Source organism: Mustela erminea, chromosome 5 (genome assembly GCF_009829155.1).
Source record: "Mustela erminea isolate mMusErm1 chromosome 5, mMusErm1.Pri, whole genome shotgun sequence".
In the NCBI taxonomy this organism is placed as follows: Eukaryota; Metazoa; Chordata; class Mammalia; order Carnivora; family Mustelidae; genus Mustela; species Mustela erminea.
The window spans coordinates 44,511,319-44,535,167 of record NC_045618.1 but is presented as its reverse complement, the minus strand read 5'-3'; the positions used below and the strand labels follow the sequence as shown (position 1 = coordinate 44,535,167).

General features: G+C 42.0%; 1 protein-coding gene across 1 annotated transcript; it reads left to right on the top strand.

Moving 5' to 3' along the window:
* The first annotated feature begins 11,131 nt into the window (after positions 1-11,131).
* On the top strand, positions 11,132-14,881 carry RPS27L (ribosomal protein S27 like). The gene is made up of 4 exons (XM_032342776.1): positions 11,132-11,247; positions 12,150-12,258; positions 12,976-13,086; positions 14,674-14,881. The coding sequence occupies exons 1-4, from the start codon at positions 11,242-11,244 to the stop codon at positions 14,700-14,702; spliced, it is 255 nt and encodes an 84-aa protein (XP_032198667.1). The 5' UTR covers positions 11,132-11,241; the 3' UTR covers positions 14,703-14,881.
* Positions 14,882-23,849: the final 8,968 nt, after the last annotated feature.

The window sequence follows — 23,849 nt, the reverse complement described above, 5'->3', positions numbered from 1 at the left end:
CATCACACTGGCTGCCCTAACCGGACATGCACACCAGCCATGTTTGCTGATGACAGAAATGGATGGGACAGATTCACGGCTACTCCTGAAATACATTTTTGTCACTTCCTGATACCCTTTCTTGTATAGTAGGGAAGAAAGTGGCATCTGAAAAGCCCACCCAGAATGTTTTAACCCTGAATACGTCTGCAGGGGTTTGTGTAACTGCAGCTGTCGTTGGTCATGCATGTTTCAGGGAAAAAACAAAACAAAACAAAACAAACACCGGATAGGCACTGATCGCTTTAACGTTCTGTCAGTCCCCATTCTGGGCCACTGGACATTTGCCCATAGCTTTGGCTCTGCCCCAGATTCAGTGGCAAATCCTTCCTCTAGCTGAAGGTTTCAAGGAGCCTTGGTACAGAAGTTCAGGGGACAATGTCAGGTCACTCTGGGACTTATCCTGCTTCATCAAATGCTCTGGTTCTGGACTCTGGGCTTCAGCCTCATCCCGGGATTGAGTCAGTTTGATTCTGTGTCGTAGGACCTGACTCCTGTATGCCATAGGCTTCAGTCTCTGCCGCCATAACCCTGCCAGGACCCTGACCCCTTCAAAATCAGTACTCCCATGTGCATACAGCTATTCTTCCTTGGTAACCCACTGGAAACACAGATCAAGCTGAGACCCTATTACCCGCAATCTGTCCTGTGTGACCCACACTGCCACTCTGGGTTAATCACACAGTTATTGCCAACACCTCCCCCAGCTCTACCACCCCCACTTTCAGCAATCATATTTGCTTCACTTATGGGACACCTTCCTTTTCGTGCCTGAATCTCTCTAAATCACCCTGTCAACTGCTAGCCCTCTGCGGGTCCCTACGGTCCTGCGGTCCTGCTTGCCTGGAAGACCTCCTTCCTCTAACTTCAACTGGGCACCGATCACGGTGCCTAGCACGTAGCAGGGTGACTGGAAGCAGTGTGGTGGAAGGAGCATGGGTATCTTGAGGAGATCTAGGTTCAAATCCCTGCTCCCCCACTTACACAAGGATCTTAGTTCCTCCAGAACGCCAAAGGATTGTTGTAATGATTATGTGAAATACTGTGTTTGGCAAGATTTCGTGGTTATTTGATAAAACACATTGGCTTTTCTTTCCTGCACTTATACTTTTTAACAGCTTTATTGATATTCACATATCATACAACCCACTGACAAAGAGTGCAATTCACTGGTTTTTAGAATATTCACTGGATGTAGATCTCTTAAAATGCAATTAGAGCATGAGAAATATGAGGTTTAGTAACACTTGAAAAGACTTAGGGTGTTAGTCAGCTACAAGGTTATGTAAATCAACAGTGGGATGCCATCACATTGCCAAAAAAGCATATGGGATATGGGGCTGAACTGATACACATGTGATGATCAGAACAAGGCAAGTACCAGTTCCCTGTGATTCAGAGCTGGCAATGTGTTTGGTCACTGGGCCTATTTTAAGAGGGATGTGGGCAAATTGGAGCATGTCCAAAGAAATATAAAAAGGGTGATGAGAAACTGTGAATACTATGATATGCATCCTAGAGAAGTAAATTCTAAGAAGGGGTGAAACCCTGTCCTCAATTAGCTCAAGGCTGTCGGTTGGAAAATGAATGACATGCGTTTTTTATGTCCCCTTCCTAGGCCAGAAATTCAATAGGTGAATTTAAAAGCAAGCTGACTTCGACATGATAGAAGGAACAATTAAAGCTGTCGAAAAGAGAAATGCATTGTCCCTTCCTAAGCTGAAATTCCATATTTAATATATTACTACAGTATTAGCAAGCTTGAGAGCAATGGCTTGTAGAGCTCTTGTTCTGAGTAATGGGCTGTGTTCAGGTGGATAAAACGATCAAGTCAGTCAACTCTTCTTTATTCAAGGCCAACCATCCAGTTTGTGGGTTTTCTAATAGCCCATTCTTTCTCCCGTTTTTAAAAAAGATTTATTTAGGGGTGGCTCAGTGGGTTAAAGCCTCTGGGTGGCTCAGTGGGTTAAAGCCTCTGCCTTCAGCACGGGTCAGGATCCCAGGGTCCTGGGATTGAGCGCCATGTCAGGCTCTCTGCTCAGCGGGGAGCCTGCTTGCCTTCCTCTCTCTGTCTGCCTCTCTGCCTAATTGTGATCTCTATCAAATAAATAAATAAAATCTTAAAAAAGATTTATTTACTTATTTCACAGAGAAAGAGAGCATGCAGGGGGGAGGGGCAGAGGACGAAGGAGAGAGAAACTCAAGCATGACTTGGGGCTCAATCCCACAACCCCGAGATCATGATCTAAGCTGAAGCCAAGAGTTGGTCACTTAACCCACTATGCCACCCAGGTGCCCCTCCCATTTTTCATTCCTGCTTTTGATGTAAGAGAAAAGGATATGCCAAAGCGTCAATATGGATATTTTATTAGCAGTTTGATTACTGGAAATATTCCTAAAATAAGACTCTGGCATTATCTGATCAAGAGGATTGTGTCCCTCTCTTCTCCACTCTGTATGAAGTCCTTTCACTTTAGTACTTGAAATTGACCATGGTGCAAACATTTATGAAGTCAGCAAACACTACAGATCAGCAATCCAACTCTCCCCTAGCTCCTTGTGTCCCACTGCTTTAGAGTCTATGCTACATAAGGACCACAAAGCTGGCACAATTCTACTAGATTTTTGGACTAAGTATCTCTATGAAAAATATATGTAGAGCCAATGGTATTTAACTTTCACCTAGTGGCAATCTGGAACTTAAATAGTTTAATACAGTTAACTAGTTTCAGAAGAATGGATTTTTTTAAGGGAAAATATTTGGAGATCAGACTCAGTCTTATATGTATTTTTCCTTTAGAAAAACTCACAATAACCCCTGTCTGTATACTTGGAGTCTATTATGCACAGCTGCTTAGGGAGTGACTGAATAACAGACTAGAGGGACAGAGCCAGGACTAAGGCCTTTGGAAAAGGGAAGATAAAACTCTCTACTGGCCAGTGCTTGTCCTGCATGACAAGTGGCTCCTTGTGCCACCTATTGGACTTTGAAAGAACAATCTCTTCGTTTTTTATTCAAAGGTAAGACTCCAGGGGCGCCTGGGTGGCTCGGCTGATACGCATCTGATGATCCCAGGGTCCTGGGATAGAGCCCCTCATGGGGCTCCCTCCTCAATGGAAAGCCTGCTTCTCCCTCTCCCACTTCCCCTGCTTGTACTCCCTCTCTTGCTGTGTCTCTTTCTGTCAAATAAATAAAAAAATCTTAAAAAAAAAAAAAAGAGGTAAGACTCCAGCAAGTCTTTTCTGCAGATGGAACAAATTCATGATCTTCCCTAAGTCAGAACTATTCTATAAACCTTGCATTTTACAAGTCACCATGAAGGAAATCACCAGCAGCCCAAGATTCCCAGAGCCAACTGTTTTCTTTATCATCAACAAGCTCTAGGAATTACAGCTGGCACTTACTGAACATCTGTAGAATACTATGCCCTTTATAAGCAGTATCTCATTATGCATTCATATAACCTTATGAAATAGACATGCATATTATTTTCATTTAACAGATGGGGAAAGAGCTTACAAAGGTTAAGTGGTTATTAGACTTAAAAGATTTCTGTGCTCCCAGGTAACAGGGCTTACATTTCTTCCACTTTGTATATAGCAGACATTCTACAAATCGTAAATACGTTGTAAAATGTGAATAAATAGAGCACCGTTCTTCTAAATACTCTGAGCCTGCTGACCCACTAGCCTTTTAATCAGCTTTTATCTAATGGGAAAACAGAATGATTTTCATTTATTTTGCTTGAACATGTTTTCCAAGGGAAGAGCTCACTATAATATCCCATTAACCCTATAATGACTTAGACTTGTTTTTCCAGTTTTAGAAACAAGTAAACTGGGGCTTAGCCAGGACTCTGTGGTCCTTCAGTCTTTCCATCACATTAACTGGAGGCAGAGGGAAAACAAAAGGCATGCCTCGAGAAGGACCTAGAAAGTTCTCACAGGAAAAGCAAAGTTCTGGATAAATCAGAGGCAGACTAGTTAGTTCTCAAAGAAAGACCATAACACCAGTTACACTGAGTATGGGGCTCAGGGGACAGATTTCTGCACCTGCTCTCCTACTTAGGCAAGTTGGGGAATGAACACATCCTGATTTTAAGAAGCCTACGGACTTTTAGGGAAGAGAACCCAAAGAAACATGGACATAAGGATCATGAATTTGTAGTACAAGAACATGCAAAGAAAAACCACCAGAGACAGCAGTGGTTATTGAGAAAGGATTAATGTAGGTGGTAAGTGCTGCAGTAAAGGGAGCAATTGCATTTGCATACATTTTTGCTGACCTCAGCATCTTTGTAAAATGTCTTCACTGGATGCTGTGGAGAGACAAGAAAGTTTGAAAGAGCACCTGGCCTCTGGCCTCTGAATAGCTCACTGTCTTCCCTAGAGACTCAGGCAGGCTCTGAGAGCGTTTATAGGAAGCAGCAGCTGGAGAGACCAGGAGACCTGCCACCTGATCCTCAAGGCAGGCAGTGCAGTGCTGGGACACCCCATCTGGCTACCTGCTCTGGACAAGCTGAACAGCAATGGTTTTTACCCCCACCCCACCCCCCCACCTTTCAGGAGGAGTTGCCTATAGTTCTTGTGGGCTTTGCTTTTTTTTTTTTTTTTTTAAGATTTTATTTATTTATTTGACAGACAGATCACAGGCAGGCAGAGAGGCAGGCAGAGAGAGAGAGAGGGAAGCACGCTCCCCGCTGAGCAGAGAGCCCGACTCAGGGCTTGATCCCAGGACCCTGGGATCATGACCCGAGCCGAAGGCAGAGGCTTAAACCACTGAGCCACCCAGGCACCCCTGGGCTTTGCTTTTGAAACAGTTGAGCGCTCTGAGGAACTGAGAATAGTAGCTTTCAATCTTGCCTCCCGTAGAATCACCTGGGGAGTTTTAGAAACTACTGCAGCCTGGGACGCCTGGATGGCTCAGTAGGTTGAGCATCCAACTCTTGATTGGGGTCAGGTCATGATCTCAGGGTTGTGAGACTGAGCCCCACGTCAGGCTCCGTGGTAAGTTTGGAGCCTGCTTAAGATTCTCTCTCTCTCTCTCCTTTTGCCCCTCCCTGCCCCATTCCCCCTAGAAACAAACAAACCCTACCACCTGGGTACCACCCCTAAATGCTTTAAAACTAACCTAGAATGCTCCTCTAGGGATTCTAATGTGTAACCAAGTTTGAGTATCATTGACTTAAAGGTTTCCTCAACATAGTAAGAGAGAATAAGATTTGCTGAAATGGACAAAACATCCTGGAGAAGCGGGGGGGTTCCCTGTTCCAATTTAGAGAATCATCTTTGATTTGTTACCTGGAGTCGTGGAATCTAGGTTCTGACTTCCTTATAGTCACACAGAAAAGTAAGAAGACTCCAGAGAGAATGCTGCGAATGCTGGGATGGTAAATCTAGGGCAGTGTTTCTTTCTTTCTATTTTTTCTTAAAACCTTCTTTGTTTTTTAAGATTTATTTATTTGAGAGAATGAGAGAGAGAGAGCAGAAGAGAGCACAGCACGGGGAGGGGAAGGAGAGGGAGAAGCAGGCTCCCTGGCTGAGCAAAGAGCCGGGTGTGGAATTTGGTCCCAGGACTCTGGGATCATGACCTGAGCCGAAGACGCTTAACAGACTGAGCCACCCAGGCGCCCCTAGGACAGTGTTTCTCACACTGAGATGTGAATGATATTGCCAGAGGCTCTTGTTAAAACGTAGATTGTGACTCAGGAGGTCTGGGGTTGGGGCCCAAGTCTGCATTTCCAACAAGTTCCTAGGTGGTCCCAATGCTGTCTGTAATGTGGCAAAAGATCTTCATGGCTAGGACTCTAGGCTGTCTCAAGATTCCCATTTTCATCTCAAGCCACAACCTGTTACACATGAAGGATTCTGTAGTCAGGGATAATGGACATCCCTGCAGTGACCTGGTTGGGTTGATGGCTGAAGGGCAGACAGAGCCCATCTACAAATCTACAAAGCCTTGCAGGCTAAAGAGGAGCACATCCTGGCAGGGGATCCTCATGTCAGGATACTGGCAGATTGCAAACGGCCCACTCAAAAGAGATGACGGAAGATAGCTTCACGTAGGTATATTTACAAGGCTGAGCACAGTTAACAAAAATCAACAAAAACCATGCAATACCACCCCTCAAGCAAAAGAACCAAAAGGGGAGGAAGTACTGACTGGAATCCCTTACGAGCTGTAGGAAAGGGACACCAGAAGCAACTGTTTCCTTCAGAGTAACATGGCCATATGGAAGAAAACGGCCCACCAAGGATAGAACCAGGGGAGTAAATACCCCACTATTTCTCCTCACCCACTTTGTGATTTCCTACTGATGCACCTCATTGGGCCAACTCAATTAGAAACCAGAGGACAAGAGAACTCAGCAGATGCAGCCCGTCGAGATCAGCCTTGTGGGCACAGAGAAGGATGAAGGACAGATGGAGAGCAGATCAGGTGAGGGACACATGGAGAAAACCCAGCACAGTCTCCAAGAATGAGGGGACATTTTCCACCAGGCCAGCCTGCTTCGTGTGTCCAGGCTATTTTAACAAAACACTATAGACCGAGTGACTTAAATACAAACATTTATTTCTTACAGTTCTGGAGGGTGGCAAGTCCAAGATCAATAGTGTGGGCCCATTTGGAGCCCACTTCCTAACTCACAGATAGAAGTCTTATCACTGTATCCTTAAAGGGTAGAAGGAGTGAGGAAGCACTCTGGGGCCTTTTCCATAATGGCACTAATTTCACTCATGAGGGCTCTACCCTGAGGATCTAACCACCTCTCAGAAGCCTCACTGCTCAATACCATCACCCTGGAGGGTTAAGAGTCAACATACGGATTTCGGGGGGCACAAACATCCAGCCTAAAGTACCACCCCAGTTGGCTCAGCTTCAGTCAGAAATTAAGTTGGCATGGAAAAGAAAAAAACAGGACAACAGCGTTTACACCTGAGACTCTTACCCCTTATAGATGGGAGTTTACCTGAGTGTGTCAGACATCCTCATGAGTGACAGATGGATTTCAACCTGACAACGCAGCTTTTGGGACAAAGGTTGTGACCTTGCGGAGAACTAGGGAGCAGAGAAGAGGCGGGCTTTCAGCAGTTGCCGTTGATTTCAGGAACGTGAGAATAAGCCACACATGCTTTGATTCTTGACAACAAACAAATGAACCACAGAGGAGAGAAAAAGAATGCAGCCTTGTTATACAGTTTGCTGATGACACAGATTTCTCTGAGTCTCTCAGAACAATACTGAGGCAGGAGTGCAAAAAGTTATCTTTGGGGCTCCACCCCACACCCTGAATTTCTTACAACTAAATTTCCAACCACCTTTCTGGGAGAAGAAAGGCACAAGCCTGAGGTAGGCACGTCAGCCCAGAGGCAAATAGGTCTCTGAGCTATTTAGAACAGGTTTGGGTGAGCCTGAAATTTAGCACCAGTTAAGCTCCTGGCTTAGCTGGAACACCTGTGAGCTTTCCCAATGTCTGAAGTTGATGAAGGCGGAAGAGAGCAGAGATGGCTGCACACTTCGCAGGTGAAGGCGGCTGGTGCACACCTGGAGATAACAATGTACCTTCTCACACGTGGCCAGATAGAACAGCGGGGAAGTTCTCAGCAGCACACAGAACTCCCGCGGGCACTTCATGGTTCGTGGGGGCGCCAGTGGGAGATCCTTCCGCGAGATCCTTCCACGAGATCCCTGAAAGCGGGCTGCCTAAGGCAAAGTGACTCCAGGTCCGTTTTTCCGCCAGCATTGCAAGGACCTGAGGACATTGTAGGTGACACTGAGCTTTGGAGGAGGCAGAGTTATAGAGCCCAGGTCTCCCTGACCTTCAGTTTTATTCCTTCTGCTGGTATAGCGTCCTAGAAGTTGAGCGTTTCGACACCGCCCTGGGCATCAGTAAGGAACTGAAGCAGTAATTAAGCGTGATCATTGGAAAGTGTTCTGAGACTACGCATCAAGTACCAAGAAGTTAAAGGATAAATATCCTAACAAAAGAATGCGCAGAAAGTTTAGCGGATGCTAAGGTGACAAAGGCTTGTCAAAACACAAATGCAAAAAAGGAAACACCAATAGGTCTGAAATATATGTATGTGAAATTTAAAAATTCTGTATAGTTTTAAAATCACCCCATAAATTAATAGGATACAGTTAATAGGAAATAACAAGTTGGGAAAAAATATTTGCAGCATATGTGATTACGGGTTAATGGCCTTAATATGAAAGAATACATAACTGGGGGCTGATGCCTGACTGGCTAATTCGGTAGAGTATGTGACTCTTAATCTTAGGGTCTTGATTTCAAGCCCCACATTGGGCGTGCAGCCTACCTAATTAAAAAAAAAACCAATGAGGATACATAAGGAAGTAATGGATTATCATCTCAATAGAAATATGCTGGGCGCTAATAAATTCATGAAAAATATTAATTAAAATAACAGTAAAATATGATAAAATACCATACAGTTCTTCAGGACTGACTGACGTCAGGAACAACATAATATCACTATTGTCAAAGGTACAAAGAAAGAGGGCATTCTCAAACTTTTACAACTGAAAGATAAGAGTGCCTGGGTGGCTCGGTGGATTGGGTGTATGCCTTCTGCCCCAGTCGTTATTCTGGACTCCTTGCATGGAGTCCCTCATCAGACTTCTTGCTCAGAGGGGAGCTTTTTTCCTCCCTTTGCCTGCTGCTAGCCCTGCTTGTGCTTGCTCTCTCCACCCCCCCATCTCTGACAAATAAATACAATTTAAAACAACAATAACAACAATTAGAATGTAAATTGGTTTGATTTTTCTGGAGTGTAATTTGTCAGTTTATATTATAAAACCTAAAATATACATAACTATTGACTCAGGAATTTATCTTTTTTTAAAGTTTTTTTTTTAGAGGGAGAATTTATCTCTTTTTAAAGAGGGAGAGCGAGAGAGAGAGCTAGCACAAGCAGAGGAGAGGGCAGTGGAAGAGGAAGAAGCATTCTCTCCACTGAGCAGGGTGCCTGATGCAGGACTGAATCCCAGAACCCTGGGATCATGACCTGAGTGGAAGGCAGACCCTTTACCGACTGAGCCCCCTCTAGGAATTTATCTTAAGGAAATAATCAAGGGTGTGCCTAGAGACTTACTGACAAGAGTATTTACTACAGTATTATTTTTAAAATGACAAATCCTTGAGAGAGGCAGTATTGAATGGTCAGACTTGACAGAGTTGGGGACTGGCTACATGGGTTTTCATTATTGCATTTGTTTCCAACTGTAACAAATTACCACAAATTTAGCAGCTTAAAACAACAAATTTCTCATCTCACAGTTCTACAGTTCAAAGTCTGACCTGGGTTCTTCTGGGTTACAACTGAGGGGCTGGAAGGATGGTGTTTCTTCAGGAAACTCCAGGTCAGAGTCCATTTCTAGCTTCTACAGGCTGCCCACGTTCTATGGCTCTGGCCCCACTTCTTCCATCTTCACATCCAGCAACACAGCATCTCTCAGACCTTTCTTTCATCCCTGAATCTTTTTCTCTAAGTCTTCATTTTCTGTCTTCCTCTTCCACTTTTAAGGACCCTTCTGATTACTTTGAGATCACCCTTGTGATCTGGGCCTCCCCAGATAATACTCCTAACTAGCTAATTAACAACCCTAATTCCAGTTGCCATGTATAGGTCCTGGGGATTAGGCCATTGAAGTCTTTGGAGGGGGGTCATTATTCTGACACACTATTGTATTATTCCATATACTTATCTTCAAATATTTAATATTTTGTCATATTTAAAATACAAAATATTAAAAAACCCAAACCCAATGTCCACTTTAGTGTACAGATGAAAGGAGGATATATATTCATAGAATGAATTCTCTGTGCTCATTAAAAGTCATAATCTAGGAAAATACATAATAACATGGTTCATTAGAAGTAGTGGGGTGGGGGGAATCAAGTCTACAAAAGAATATGTACAAGATGATATATAAAACCCAAACTCCCAACAAACCTATATGCAAGTAAATAAAAAATGTTTGGAAGGTTATAGGTTAAATTGTCAAAAGTGTTTATCTCTGGATAGTAATTTTAATTTTCTTCATTTTTTTCTGCATTTCCCAAAATGTGTGAAATAAAAGGTGATGGAGAATGTTATCTAGGACATTCTTCTGGTCAAGCATTTCCCTGGTTTCCTAGCTTTTATTATTTTTTAAAAATTAACATCAAATGTATTATTTGTTTCAGGGGTGCAGGTCTGTGATTCATCAGTCTTACACAATTCACAGGGCTCACCATAGCACATACCCTCCCCAGGGTCCATCACCCAGCCTCTCCATCTCTCCCATTCCCCTCCATTCCAGCAAATCTCAGTTTGTTTTCTGAGATTAAGAGTCTCTTACGCTTTGTCTAAAGGTTTTATTTATTTATTTATTTGTCAGAGAGAGCCTGGTTTCCTAGCCTTTGATCATATTCCCTCACACCCATCCCTCAAGCTCGTCCTCATCAAAAATATTTTCAAGTGTGGCTCTCCGTGCCTTTTTTTCAGGCCAGAGTTGTCCGCTCTGTAAAGTATAATTTTCAGAGGCATGAAGGAGTCGAGCGGTGAACTAAGCTCGGTAGCGAATCCGGTGCTTAAAACTTTCTTAGGACGATGCAAATCCAAGGCAGAGCCGCCTTCCCCGAACTTAACCGATCCTTGAAAGCTGGATGTACAAGTATACAAAACTTTCATAATTTCGCGGACACGGATTAATAGTTTTGATTAATGCTACAGTTTCAACAAACGAGCGGACACCTGCGGCTCCGCAGAACCGTCGCAGAGCTGGGGGTCCCCCCGGGTTCCGCTACGCCGCCGGGCTGGGGTGGCCAAGGGCAATCCGTTCTCCGCAACCTAAGCCCCAGGCGGCTTCCCAGTCCGGCCACACCGCCTAAGCCTCGCCCCGGGCACCACTTGTCCGAGGCAGAGCCCTGGGGCCAGCGGCCCTCTCCCGGGAGCCCCGTAGCCGCGCGCGGTCCAGGCTTTCGTAACTAGGCGACCCTCACGTACCCCCGCGGCCGGGAATCTCCGGCCACGGCCAAGGCCGACCCCACCACCGAGAGGAGCGCCTAGAGCGGACGGGCCCGCCCGCCCCGCCTCCTCTATCCCGGAAGTTGATGCCGCTCTCCAGATCGCGTGCTGCTCGCTAGAGGTGTCGCCTTAGAGATCTGGACTGGCCGGGATTGCGAAAGGTTCAACATGCCTGTGAGTTGTTTACTTTCTGGCTTTCCGTTTGTTTCGGGCTTCTGTGTCGGGGGGTCCCGCGGGTGGGTTAGCCCGGCGCCTCGGCGGGCCGGGGGAGAGGTCTCTGTCGAACACGGCTCGGTAGCTACGAGCCGCGCAGCTCCTCCGCGCGTGGCGGACTTGTTGGGACTTGCCCGGGCAGCGCGGCGTGTCGGGCCCTATTCTGGGCGTGGAGCGGAGAGGACCCGGGGCCGCCCTGGGCTCAAGTCTGGACTCAGTGACTAGGAGGGGGCAGCTCCTCGGGTGACACCCAAAATATCAATTTTGGGTTTTGGTGGGCGCCCGTGAGACTGCAGTCTTTGGAGTCTTTTTGCTTTTCTTGCGCTGGTTGGTTCTCGCCCCCTCTCGGAAGCGGTTTTCGGCTGGTTTCCTTTTTAAAAAACTGTTTTCGCAGTTGCCTGGCACGTTAACTCCGTCAGGACAGTCACGCTTCAGCCACGCAGAGTTCCTGTCAGATCAGATGTTGAACCCCGGGGGCAGGGGGCAGAAAATCACCCCAGCGCTGGCACTCTCGGGTCTGCCTCAGCGATTTCTGCTCTCGGCTGGCGCAGGGTTGGGGTCAAGTTCTTAGCACCACAGTGTGTTTATCGGAGACTAGTACTCCGCTGAATAAAGAAGAGCGGGATTAACCGTACCATATGCTGCTTGATCGTCATAGAGTTCCTTTACCGGGACTTGGAGAACACGAGCATTGTAAAAAGTACTGATTAAAGTTGCTGAACAGGCTGAATAAATAACATCTGGCGTGTCGCATCTGCCGAGTATGACTGGTATTCCTTGTTTTGCATGTATCTTTCACACACGGTTAAATCTGCCAGAACTGTGGATTCCTTCTAGCGATAATAATATGCTTTTTTATTCAGTTGGCTAGAGATTTACTACACCCGTCCTTGGAAGAGGAGAAGAAAAAACATAAAAAGAAACGGCTAGTGCAAAGCCCAAATTCCTATTTTATGGATGTAAAATGCCCAGGTAAAATTTCAAATCTTAATTCCTTTCCCAAGGAAAATTTCTAAAGGAATTGGTAGTGTGGTGTGTTATGTTTAGATAGCTACAAATGTTAGGACTTTGTGTTGAGTAGAAGTGGGATCACAGAATTGGAAATGTCAAAAGGGACATTTTCCTAAGGAACTACCCAAACCATTGTAGAAACTTCGTGGGTGGGAGGGGGTGGTGGTAGAGGATGAGACTCCAAAGGGGAGGTGACATTCGACTTACTAAGTCATTAAACTGTTCTGATCATCAGTTTTTTCATGATGCAGTGAAAAGTATGTTGATGCTTTACTGTTAAGCTGTGCTGCCCAGTGTGTGGCCATTAGCTGTATGTAGCTACTGAGCACTTGAAATGTGGCTTGTCACAGTGGGAAATACTTTTTAAGTATAAAATATACACAGGATTTTTAATACCAATTTTAATATCACACACATAAAAACCATATTGCTTACATGCTGAAATGGTAATAATACTTTGGAAATACTGAGTTCAATAAAGTACTATTAACTTCACCTGTTGGCTCTTTTAAAACTTTTTTCTTAATGTGATGACTGGAAAAGTTTAAGTTAAATATGTGGCTTGCTATTGCACAGCACTCAAGTTCTTCATCTTTTACAAGGTCTCTGCTAGAACTCTGGTGAACAATAGGCTTTATTTTCTTCTGCTTCTCACTTTTAACATTGCCCTTTTTCTAGGTTGCTACAAGATTACCACGGTTTTCAGCCATGCTCAGACGGTGGTTCTTTGTGTAGGCTGTTCAACAGTGCTGTGCCAGCCAACGGGAGGAAAGGCCAGACTCACAGAGGGTATTCATTTGGCATTTTCTAACCCAGTGCTGAGGTTTTATTATTTTAAATATCTGCCTTTATTAAAAGCCAGTTTAAAAGAAATCTTAAATTCATTAGTACCAAAAGAATTTTATCTTTAGTTGTATGCTTTCAGTAAAGAGTGCTCTGCTCAGATGGGTAAGTTTATGCCTTTAATTTCGCAAAGCATTGAACTATTGTTTTTCTTAGTTTGGAACACCTAATTCTCTGTAGTTATTTAGTTCGCTTAATTTGGAATATTAAATGTAAGCCCAAATGGAGCAAAAGAATAAGTACATACAATAGGACATAATGGATTTTCAAACCCATAAATTTTTAAATTTTTTGTTTTTGTTTTTGTTTTTTTAAGATTTTATTTATTTATTTGACAGAGAGAGATCACAATTAGGCAGAGAGGCAGAGAGAGACGGGGGAAGCAGGCTCCCTGCTGAGCAGAGAGCCCGATGTGGGGCTCGATCCCAGGACCCTGGGATCATGACCTGAGCTGAAAGCAGAGGCTTTAACCCACTGAGCCACCCAGGCGCCCCCAAACCCATAAATTTTTAAAATTCTCTTGTAAATATTTTGCTTTATATGTATTTCACACATTTGGCTAAAGAGTTTTTATCATTGCTAGCTAGGCAACAGATAACAGGTATCAATCAAAATGCCAGCAGTTTGATTTGTCAGAGCATCTACTTAATTGTTAAATAAAATTCCCATTTTATTTATTTTTTAAAAAGATTTTATTTTTAAGTAATCTCTACACTCAACGCGAGGCTCAAACTTAAAACCCCAAGATCAGGAGTCGCATGCTCTACGGACTGAGCCAGCTAGGTGCCTCTAAAAATCCCATTTTAATTCCTCTTTCACTTTTGTGCATTAAGAAAAAAATAGTAATTATGTATATTGTTTTCCATAGTAGTACTTATAGATTTATAATGATTCATAATGATACTTGAAGTTTGCTTGTGAATTTTAGGGGTGTTGTAAATTCCATGTTGTTCTCACCAGAAGAGTTATAAGTAGATTTGGCAGTGAATCCAAGATCTGTTTTGTGTGTCCTGGTGAGATGTAAGTACAGAGTTGGCATATGATATTTAAGTGCAGCATTGCTCTCAAAAGCATACTTGCAAGATGTTTTTAGCATTTGTGTCTTGGAGTTTTGTGCCCATGGATGACTAATAGGGTATTAGAGTTTTCCTAATAGATTTGAAGAGAATTCTAATCAAAATCAGTTTCTTAGGAAAGTAATTCAGAATAATTCCTAAAAATTAAGATTACATTTCCTGACAGCTTGCATTAAAGTTTTAACTGTTGAATTTAGGCTCATGGTTTATAGACTCTAATACAGCATTTGAGAAGCAGGAATAACAGTTATAGTCACATCAGAATAAATTCAAATATACAAGACTTATTATAGTAAATTTCTGGCATAAAAGGATAAATAACCTATATGTGAATATTGTTCTAATATTCCTAAAACTTCGTTTTGTTTTTTTTACCGAAAACATACTTTTTGTCATTAAAACTATAGCAGAGATGGTGTACACTTGTGTTTAACATGTTCTCATGATTCCTTTGCAGGGTGTTCATTTAGAAGAAAGCAACACTAATGATCCACACAACCTCTTGAATTTGTGTTCTATCGCAGAAAGCCTTATCAGTTCAGTAATTCCAGTTAATCTACCAAGATAATGTAATTATGTTTAATTTTGTAAGGTTTACAACAGTGATCTCCTATTTTGGTGTCAGTTTTTCAATAAAGTTTTGATTATGGGCAAATTCCCCTTTTTATCTTTAGTGTGTGTGAATATGCTATATGTTTATATATACTGTGTGTGTGGATTCGTTATAAGCATTTAAAAAAGTGTATTCTGATCTGTCTCATTTCAGGAGTAGAAACTATAAATATTTGATTATCAGACCTTTTCCAAATTGCTGTGAATGGGTTAAATAATTAAAAAATGGAAAGAAGTCCATTATTTGGTAATTCTAAATACAGTTTTGCCATTGTAACTATGGAAACACATGTCCAGAAGTACATATTTAATGCAGTTAACAATCAGTATAATTACACAGTAATTACAGTGTAATGCCTTGGATTTATGTGGCCTTAACATATTGCATAATTTAGTAGATAACTGCAGCTGGGGTCTGAATGGTAGGAAGCACCTTTTGGGGTAGGCAACTTGAGAGGAGGCATTGGGAGTAGCCAGGATATACTGGCTGAGAATGGCATATGACATGGAATTCTCTGGTCCAGACACATGAGCACTCCTGACTACAGATGTGTGTTGAGTGGCTCTGGTGTACTTGTTTTTTATCACAGCAATGTCCCCAAACCCAGCTTCACAAAGATATGACATCATCAAAAGGAACGTGGTACCATGTAATGTAACAGAACTACCTGGGACTGGAATTAGGCGTCGTATATAAAAGGTATCAAGGATCAGTGTTTTTGCTATGGTGCCCCAACTCACTTTAGCTTGCATAGTTTAGGAACCTTGGCCCCAAGAAGAACCAGTGGGGATGGCAGGCTATGGATATGGAAAGGAGCAAAACCTATGATAACTAACTTAGAGGGCAAATAACCTGAAAATTTCCTTGGAGAGGTTACTGAAAGGATTGCACTTGGAAGAACATAGCTAAGGATTAAGTTACAGAGATACTTGGCACTGGGAAGTGAATGATGTATTGAGCTTTTTTCCATTATTAATCTAAACAGTATTACTGGGCTTGAAAAATAATAGTACACAAGGACTTATAAACTTCGAAATCTGCCACATACTTTGTTATTTACTGATTGTTTTTCTTTAATACTATTATTTATATTGACTTTGTTTTTTAATGTAAACATTTCTTTTTAAGTATAATGCCTAACGTGGGGTTTGAACCTAAAACCCTTAGATCAAGAGTCGCATGCTCCACCAGCCAAGCCAGCCAGGCACCCCAGGTGTAAACATCTTTTTATTTATTTATTTATTTATTTATTTATTTGACAGACAGAGATCACAAGCCTGCAGAGAGGCAGGCAGAGAGAGAGAGAGAGGAGGAATCAGGCTCCCTGTTGGCAGAGAGCCCAATGCGGGGCTCGATCCCAGGACCCTGAGATCATGACCTGAGCCGAAGGCAGGGGCCCTAACCCACTGAGCCACCCAGGCGCCCCTGTAAACATCTTTTTAAAGGAAAACTTCTATGTCTATAAGTAGAAAATCCGGTTACATAAAGATAACTGAAAATGAAAATGGAATTCTTGGCTTCTGGCCTGATCAGATGACAAATGGTTTTCTTACCTGGTGTTCCTGGAAATCATCAGTAAAGATTCTTCTTGTTCTTGATCTTGTTCTTATTCCTGCTCTTGTTCTTATTCATATAATGTAGGTGTCATAAAATTCAACCTTTTACAATGTAAAATGCAGTGGTTTTTAGTATACTCACAGGTTGTGTAAACCATCACTACTGTAATCCCAGACTGTTTTCATTACTTCATAAGGAAACTCCATATTCATTAGCATTCTCTCCCCTTTCCTCTTCCCAGCTCCTAGCAACCACTAATAGGCTTTCTGTCTCCATCAGTTTGCCTATTCTGGACATTTTATGTAAATGGGGTCATGTAATATGTGTCCTTTTGTGTCTGGCTTCTTTGACTTAGCATAATATTTAAGATGGCCATCACACTTCATTCCTTTTTATGACTGAATAATATCTGTCATAAGAATATACATTTTATTTACCCATCAGTTGATGGACAGTGAGTTTTCACTTTCTGGCTACTTCAAATGTGTATGTACACTTTTTTCTTAACTTTTTTTTAATTTATTTGACACACAGATCACAAGTAGGCAGAGAGACAGAGAGAAGGGGGAAACAGACAACCTGCTGAGCAGAGAGCCTGATGTGGGGCTCAATCCCAGGGCCCTGAGATCATGACCTGAGCTGAAGGCAGAGTCTTAATCCACTGAGCCACCCAGGCACCCCCCAAACACTTTTTTATGTAGACATTTTAAATTCTCTTGGGTAATACACCTAGAAGTAGAATTGCGAGGTTATAATAATCCTGTGTTTAACTTTTTGAGGAATTGCCTATTTTCCAAAGAGGCTGCACCATCTTACATTCTGACTAGTAATACGCAAGGGTTACAATTTTTCCACTTCGTCACCAACAGTTTTTTTTATTTTATTTTATTTATTTGACAGACAGAGGTCACAAGTAGGCAGAGAGAGAGGGAGAAGCAGGCTTCCTGCTGAGCAGAGAGCCCGATGCGGGGTTCGATCCCAGGACCCTGAAATCACGACCCGAGCGGAAGATAGAGGTTTAACCCACTGAGCCACCCAGGTGCCCCTCTACCAACAGTTGGTCCTGTCAGTCTTTTGGATCATAGCCATTTTGGTATGGGTGAAGAGCTATTTCACTTTGATTTTGATTTTCCTTTCCCTGATGATTAATTATGTTGATTATCTTTTTATGTGTTTACTGGCTATTCATATTTCTTCTCTGGAGAAATGTCTACTCAGATCCTTTGCCCATTTTTAATAGGGTTGGGTTTTATTGAATCATAAGAATTCTTACATATTCAAAAAAAAGAATTATTATATATTCTAGATACAACACATATATATGATTTTTCTCTTTTTTTAAGTCCAAAATGGCTAAAAATCAAGGTGTTGGTGTGGCTATGCTCCTTCTGGGGGCTCTAGGAGAAGATCTAGTTCCTTTCTTTCTCAGTTTATAGAAGCTGCCTGCATCCCTTGGTCTGTGGACCACATCGTCCTACCTCTAGTGTCTTCACATCTCTTCTGACTCTATCTTCCTCCTTTTATTTTTTTTTAAAGATTTACTTATTTTTGAGAGAGAGATTGCACGTGTGAGCAGGGGGAGGGGCAGGAGAAGAGGGCGAGAAATCCTTCAGACTCCCCACTCAGCACAGAGCCTGACCTGGGGGTCAACCCCAGGACCTTGAGATCACGACCTGAGCCAAAATACAGTCAGATGCCCAACCAACTAAGCCACCCAGGTACCCCTACTTTCCTCTTACAAGGACGCTTGTGATTACATTGGGCTTACCCAGAAAATCCAGGACAATCTCCCTATCCAGGATCTTCACTTTAATGACATCTGCAGTGTTCCTTTTGCTAAGTAAGGTAACCTATTCACAGGTTCTGGGGATTAGGACATCTGTAGGGGGCCACTGTTCTGCCTATCACAGAAAACCAAATTTTAAAATGCTATCCCAGATTTGAAAACAGAGATTCTGAAAATATGAGGTTATTCATTCTTTAATCCATTCCAATGGCTAATGGTTGTATGACCTCCAGCAAGATAAGAATAATTTCTACTTGGGCGCCTGGGTAGCTCAGTTGGTTAAGTGACTGCCTTCGGCTCAGGTCATGACTCTAGAGTCCCAGGATTGAATCTGCTTCGGGCTCCCGCTGGGCAGGGAGTCTACTTCTCCCTCTGACCTTCCGCTTCTTGTTCTCTCTCTCCCTCTCAAATAAATAAATAAAATCATAAAGAATAACTTCTACTTAATATGGTTGTTTTGAAGATAAAATTAGATAATATACAAAGTGCTTAGCACAATGTGTAACACATAATAAGCACTTGGTTAATAACATTTTTTTAAATAAAAAAGGATACCATTAAAAATCAAGTACTTCGAAGTTCTCTTTTTCTCTCCCAAATTATTTACCCATCTCGCTACCACACAATTATTTTATAAAAGAGATTTTACTTTTAAATAGTTTCTACACTCAACATGGGGTTCAAGCTCACATCACTGAGACCAAGAGTCACACACTCTACCAAGTGAGCCAACCAGGTACTTGTGAGCACAGTTATGTTAACTACTGCTACAAAGCAAGCCACCCCCAGATTTAATGACTTAAACTAATGGTGATTTATTTTTTCTCATGATTCTGTGGGTTGGTTTCACTTGGGCTCACTCAAGCAGCCGCATTGAGCAAGAGGCTTACTGGACTGTAAGGTCTACACGGCTTTAGTCACAGGTCTGGCAGTGGGTGCTGGCTGTCAGCTAGGGCATCTCGGTTCTCCTTTGTGTGGCCTCCCATGCCCCAGTAAACTAATCTGGCTTTGTTTTTTTTTTTTAAACAAGGTTTTGGGGCAGTATTCTCAGGGGAGAAGCTGGAAGGGCTCTTAAAGACTACGTCTAGAACTTACACAACATTATTTCCACCACATTCTATAGGTCAAAGCAAGTCACAAGGCCAGCCTAGATTGAAGAGAGTAGAGAAATAGATTCCATCTTTGGCTCGGAAGAAAGGTAAAAGCACATTACAAAGGAGTACACACAATGGAACAAGGGGAATTTATGGCCATTGGAAAACTACCACACTTTGGGAGAACTTCGAGGTTACTCATTTCCTGGTCCATTAACATGTCCACAATAAATACTTAAAGAAATGCTGTATTCATTTCCCCTATTCCAGATGAGCACAGAATATAGGTGGGAAATCTACATTAGAAGAAATCAAAATGGCTAATGAGCATATGAAAACAGTCTAACTTTACCAATAGGTAAATGCAAGTAGAAACAATCAGGTACCATTTCCCATTCACCGTATAGTCCAAAATTAAAAGTTACTGTTGGCATACAACAACAGAATTATGTTCAACCACAAAAAATTGTCCCTACTCAAATATTTTTGACCTAAAAAAACAATTTCATATGGTTCAACCAAAAAAAGGATGTTCCTTACAGCAATGCCTATTAAAAAAAATTGTCAATAAGAAAACAGTATAAAATAGTCATAAACGTAGTATTTTATAGCAGCTAAAATACACTGACCAGACCACAAAATAATGTTAAACTTAAAAAGGGAATGTAGAAAGCATGTATACTATGATGCTATTTGTATGGCTATAAATAATACAAATTAATACTATTATTAGATATGGATACATACATGGCTATGAGAGAATTAAACAGGGAATTGGAAGGGTATATGCCAACTCCTGATAGCCGTTGCCTAAAAGGCAAAAGGGACTGGAACTTTGGGTGGCAGTGAAAGGGGTCTTAAGCTTTATCTCTTATGTTATATTTATTATTTTTTAATGAAGAAATGTAACTAAATGTTAACATTTTAGGGTATTGAGACTATATTGAGCATCTGCCATGTGAATCTTTTGTGCTTTCTGGCATTTTCTTTTTAATTTCACAAAATATAAAAGAACAGTCTGATACAGGAAGGTAAAGCAAATCATTTGTAGCTAATGACAGCCTACGCAACTTGTAAATTACAGGGGTAAAAAAACAAAACAAAACAACCCCCCCCCCCAAATCCAAACACAAGAAACTTGTGCCAAGTTCTTTCCCCTAATATTAAGGATCAGCCACACCGAGATACTACTTTGAGCGATATGTGAATTTATCAATACAATTTCTCACAATATTAAGTGAGAAAAGAAGTTATCACGGCAGAAATACCTGAAACGGGAATTCCTAATCTAGGGTCTGTAAATCCCTGACATTTGCATATCATCTTATTTTCTGAAAAAGTTCCCATCTCTTCTCAGAGCTTCAAGAATCCTAAAAAAGATGAAAAACAATGAAGGCAAGTGCCTTGTTCATAATACACATTCACTAAATTCATGGGGATCTTCACATTCTGTGGACTCTCCCACACCTATAATTTAGTCACAGTGCACTTCTCCCCAACACCTAGATCATGCTCTTGCCTCATCCTTTTCTCCCAATTTAAAGATCCCCTCTCTGGAGCTTCCAAGAAGTTCACTCTGTGGTCTACACAAAAGTTCAAAGCTTATACTGATATCACATGATCAAATTAGAACCATGGTTCTTTCACTATCAGAAACATTTTTATTTTTAGTCAAAACATATTTTAAAATTTAAATATTAAATTAAATCTAATAAATTAAAGGGAGGAATGACCTTTTTATGTTTATAAAAAATGGCACAGATGAGGGGTGCCTGGGTGGTTCAGTGGGTTGAGGCCTCTGCCTTTGGCTAAGGTCATGATCTCAGGGTTCTGGGATCAAGCCCTGCATCATGCTCTCTGCTCAGTGGGGAGCCTGCTTCCTCCTCTTTCTCTTTCTCTCTCTCTGCCTGCCTCTCTACTACTTGAGATCTCTGTCAAATAAATAAATAAAATCTTTAATAAAAAAAAATGGCACAGATGGAAAACTTTGACAAATACAAATAGAAGACATAGAGATCAGAAGCCAGAAAGAAATCAGAGGAGATGAAGCAGATCTGTTTTAGGGAGCTGCTTTCTCTATACTTCAACCAACTCAGAATTGCCCATCCATCTACCCTTATAGATCAAAGCAGAAAGTGAAGAACAGGTTTAGGGTTCAGAAATATAGAAAACCCCTCCTTTAGTAGAGTGTAGAAAAACTTTGGTTTCTTCTTGAATTTTCCTGAATTCAGTGTAATCTCCACTACACTCATCCAAGGCTGTTACAACAAAATTTCCTCAGATGTCAACACTCTAGCAAGCCATCTGTGGAGCCAGTCTCGTACACTGAATCAGCGCAGGTCTGTGTGATCACAAGAATTTCGTGTAAGTGATGGTGTATGACTTTCAAGGCTAAATTACAGAAGACATTGTGATATTTGCCTTGTTCTCTCTTCAATTACTCAATTTGGAGAAAGTTATAGGACAGTCATTAAGTCAGCAATGGAGGCCTCTTACCTATAGCCCTTGGGTGAACCATATTAAAATAAGATCTTCCAGCCTTTAGATGATTGACACTCTGTCTGCAAATCTCGGAGAGACCTTGAGTTAGAGCAATTCAGCTAAGCTGCTTCCAAACTTATGAAACACAGAAATTGTGAATGGGATAATTTGTTACACAATAGATTACTGATGCACACTATACCAAATGAAAGAAGCCAGACACAAAGGGCCACATACTGTAGGATTCTGTTGATACAAAATGTCCATAATAGGTAAATCCAAAGAGACAGAAAGTAGGCTGGTGGTTTCCAGAGGAAAGGAACAGGAAGCAAGACTAATGGGTAGAATATTGGTTTTTTTGGGATGGATATACACCTTGTGGCTATACTAAAAACTACTGAGTTGTACACTTTAAGGTATATGAGTTTTGAATTATATCTGAAATATGTATTTTTTACATTACAGATTTGTTACCTGGAAGTAGAGTGAGGTTCTAACCAAAACCTAAAATATGGGAGTGATTTTGGAACAGAGCAGTGGTTAGAAGTTGGAGTGAAGTCTTTTGAAGTCTTAGTGAAAGCCCCAGGAGCCTTGAAGAAACTGTTCAGAAGTATGATGGCCTTTCCAGAGGCTGCAGGTGTGGACTTAAATGAGAGTAAGGAAGATCTTACTGGAAATTGGAGGAAAAGGAATTTTGTAGTGTTAGAAAGTTTAGCAACACTGTTGCCTGCAGGGACAGGAAAAGTAAAACTTGTGCCCAATGAACTGGGTGATCCAGCTGAGATGTCCAGTGTTGAATGTGTCTCCTAGCTTCTTCCTACTGCTTATATCAAAATACATGAGAGATATAAGCTAAAGGAAGGACTACTAGACAAAAAGAATACTGGATGGTTTAGAAAATTCCCAGAATCTCCGGATGGTGAATGAAACCAAAATGGCTTCAGGGCAAAGATAAAATTGAGGGCACTTCCAGGAAAACATTTTCTAAAATGAAGCTGAAGGGGTGCTTGGGTGGCACAGTTGGTTAAACATCTGACTCAGGTCATGATCTCAGGGCGGTGAGATCAGCCCCACGTTGGGCTCCAAGCTCAGTGAGGAGGCTGCTTAAGTTTCTCTCTCCCACTGCCCTTCCCTGTACTCACACATGCTTGCTTTCTATAAAATAAATAAATATTTAAAAAATTTTTAAATGAAACCAAGGGTCTGACTAAAATCATTTGACTGCTGAAAAGAACCAAGATGATGTCTCAGAGAGCTATATAAACAACAGGGTTTATTAGAAACAACTTTTTTTCTCCAATTGTCTCAGCAGAATCCTAAGTTACAGAAGGGCCTTCTTTGAAGACATTTGGTGGTATGCCTTTTGTTTACTAACATGGACCCCAGTGGGATCTGTAGGATACTTACCAAGTTTAAACAAATTGTATGGGCAGGAACACTACTCAAACTGAAAGGAGAGACAGAATACAAAAGAGGCCTTTGAACCTCCAAATTTATAGAAGCAGAAAGCAGGCTGGGAAAACCACTCAGCTACAAACACCTGATACCTTTCATAAAAAAATAATAAGTCAGAGGGTAGAACTGTGAGCCGGAGAATATAGCCCAAGAGCCAAGAATTATCCCCAGGCCCTGAGTACCAATCAAGGAGCTGCCAACCTGTGTTTGGTTGGATTTCAGAATTGCAAGAATGTCTCTTCCATTTCCTCCCATAGGGTCCATAGCAGTAACTGCATTATGTTGTGCCATTGTATGCTGCCTGCTGTATATTGCCCATGTGGGAGCAGGTAACTTGTCTTTAGTTCACAGGTCTTCAGATAAAGAGGAACTATACTTATGGAACTACCCCCAGGAACCTCATCTACACCTAGACTTCCGTGATAGTTTTGAGCTGATACTATAATGGAATGAAATTTCTGGAAAACTTGGGAGGAGGTAGGAAGGACATTAATCACTAGGGACCAGAGGTCAGACCATGGTAGATGACCCCCAATGATCCCCAGTAATCTCTGAGGCTAGGTTATCAAAAACATTGGCTTCTGCCTGGCTCATGGCTCTCCTTCCTGGCCTCCCTCCCTTTCTCACTGTCTCTTGAATCACTCGCT

Coding starts and splice junctions, on each gene's coding strand:
- RPS27L (XM_032342776.1), top strand. Junction 12,259..12,975: donor TATGGATGTAAAATGCCCAG/GTAAAATTTCAA, acceptor CCCTTTTTCTAG/GTTGCTACAAGATTACCACG. Junction 13,087..14,673: donor AAAGGCCAGACTCACAGAGG/GTATTCATTTGG, acceptor ATTCCTTTGCAG/GGTGTTCATTTAGAAGAAAG.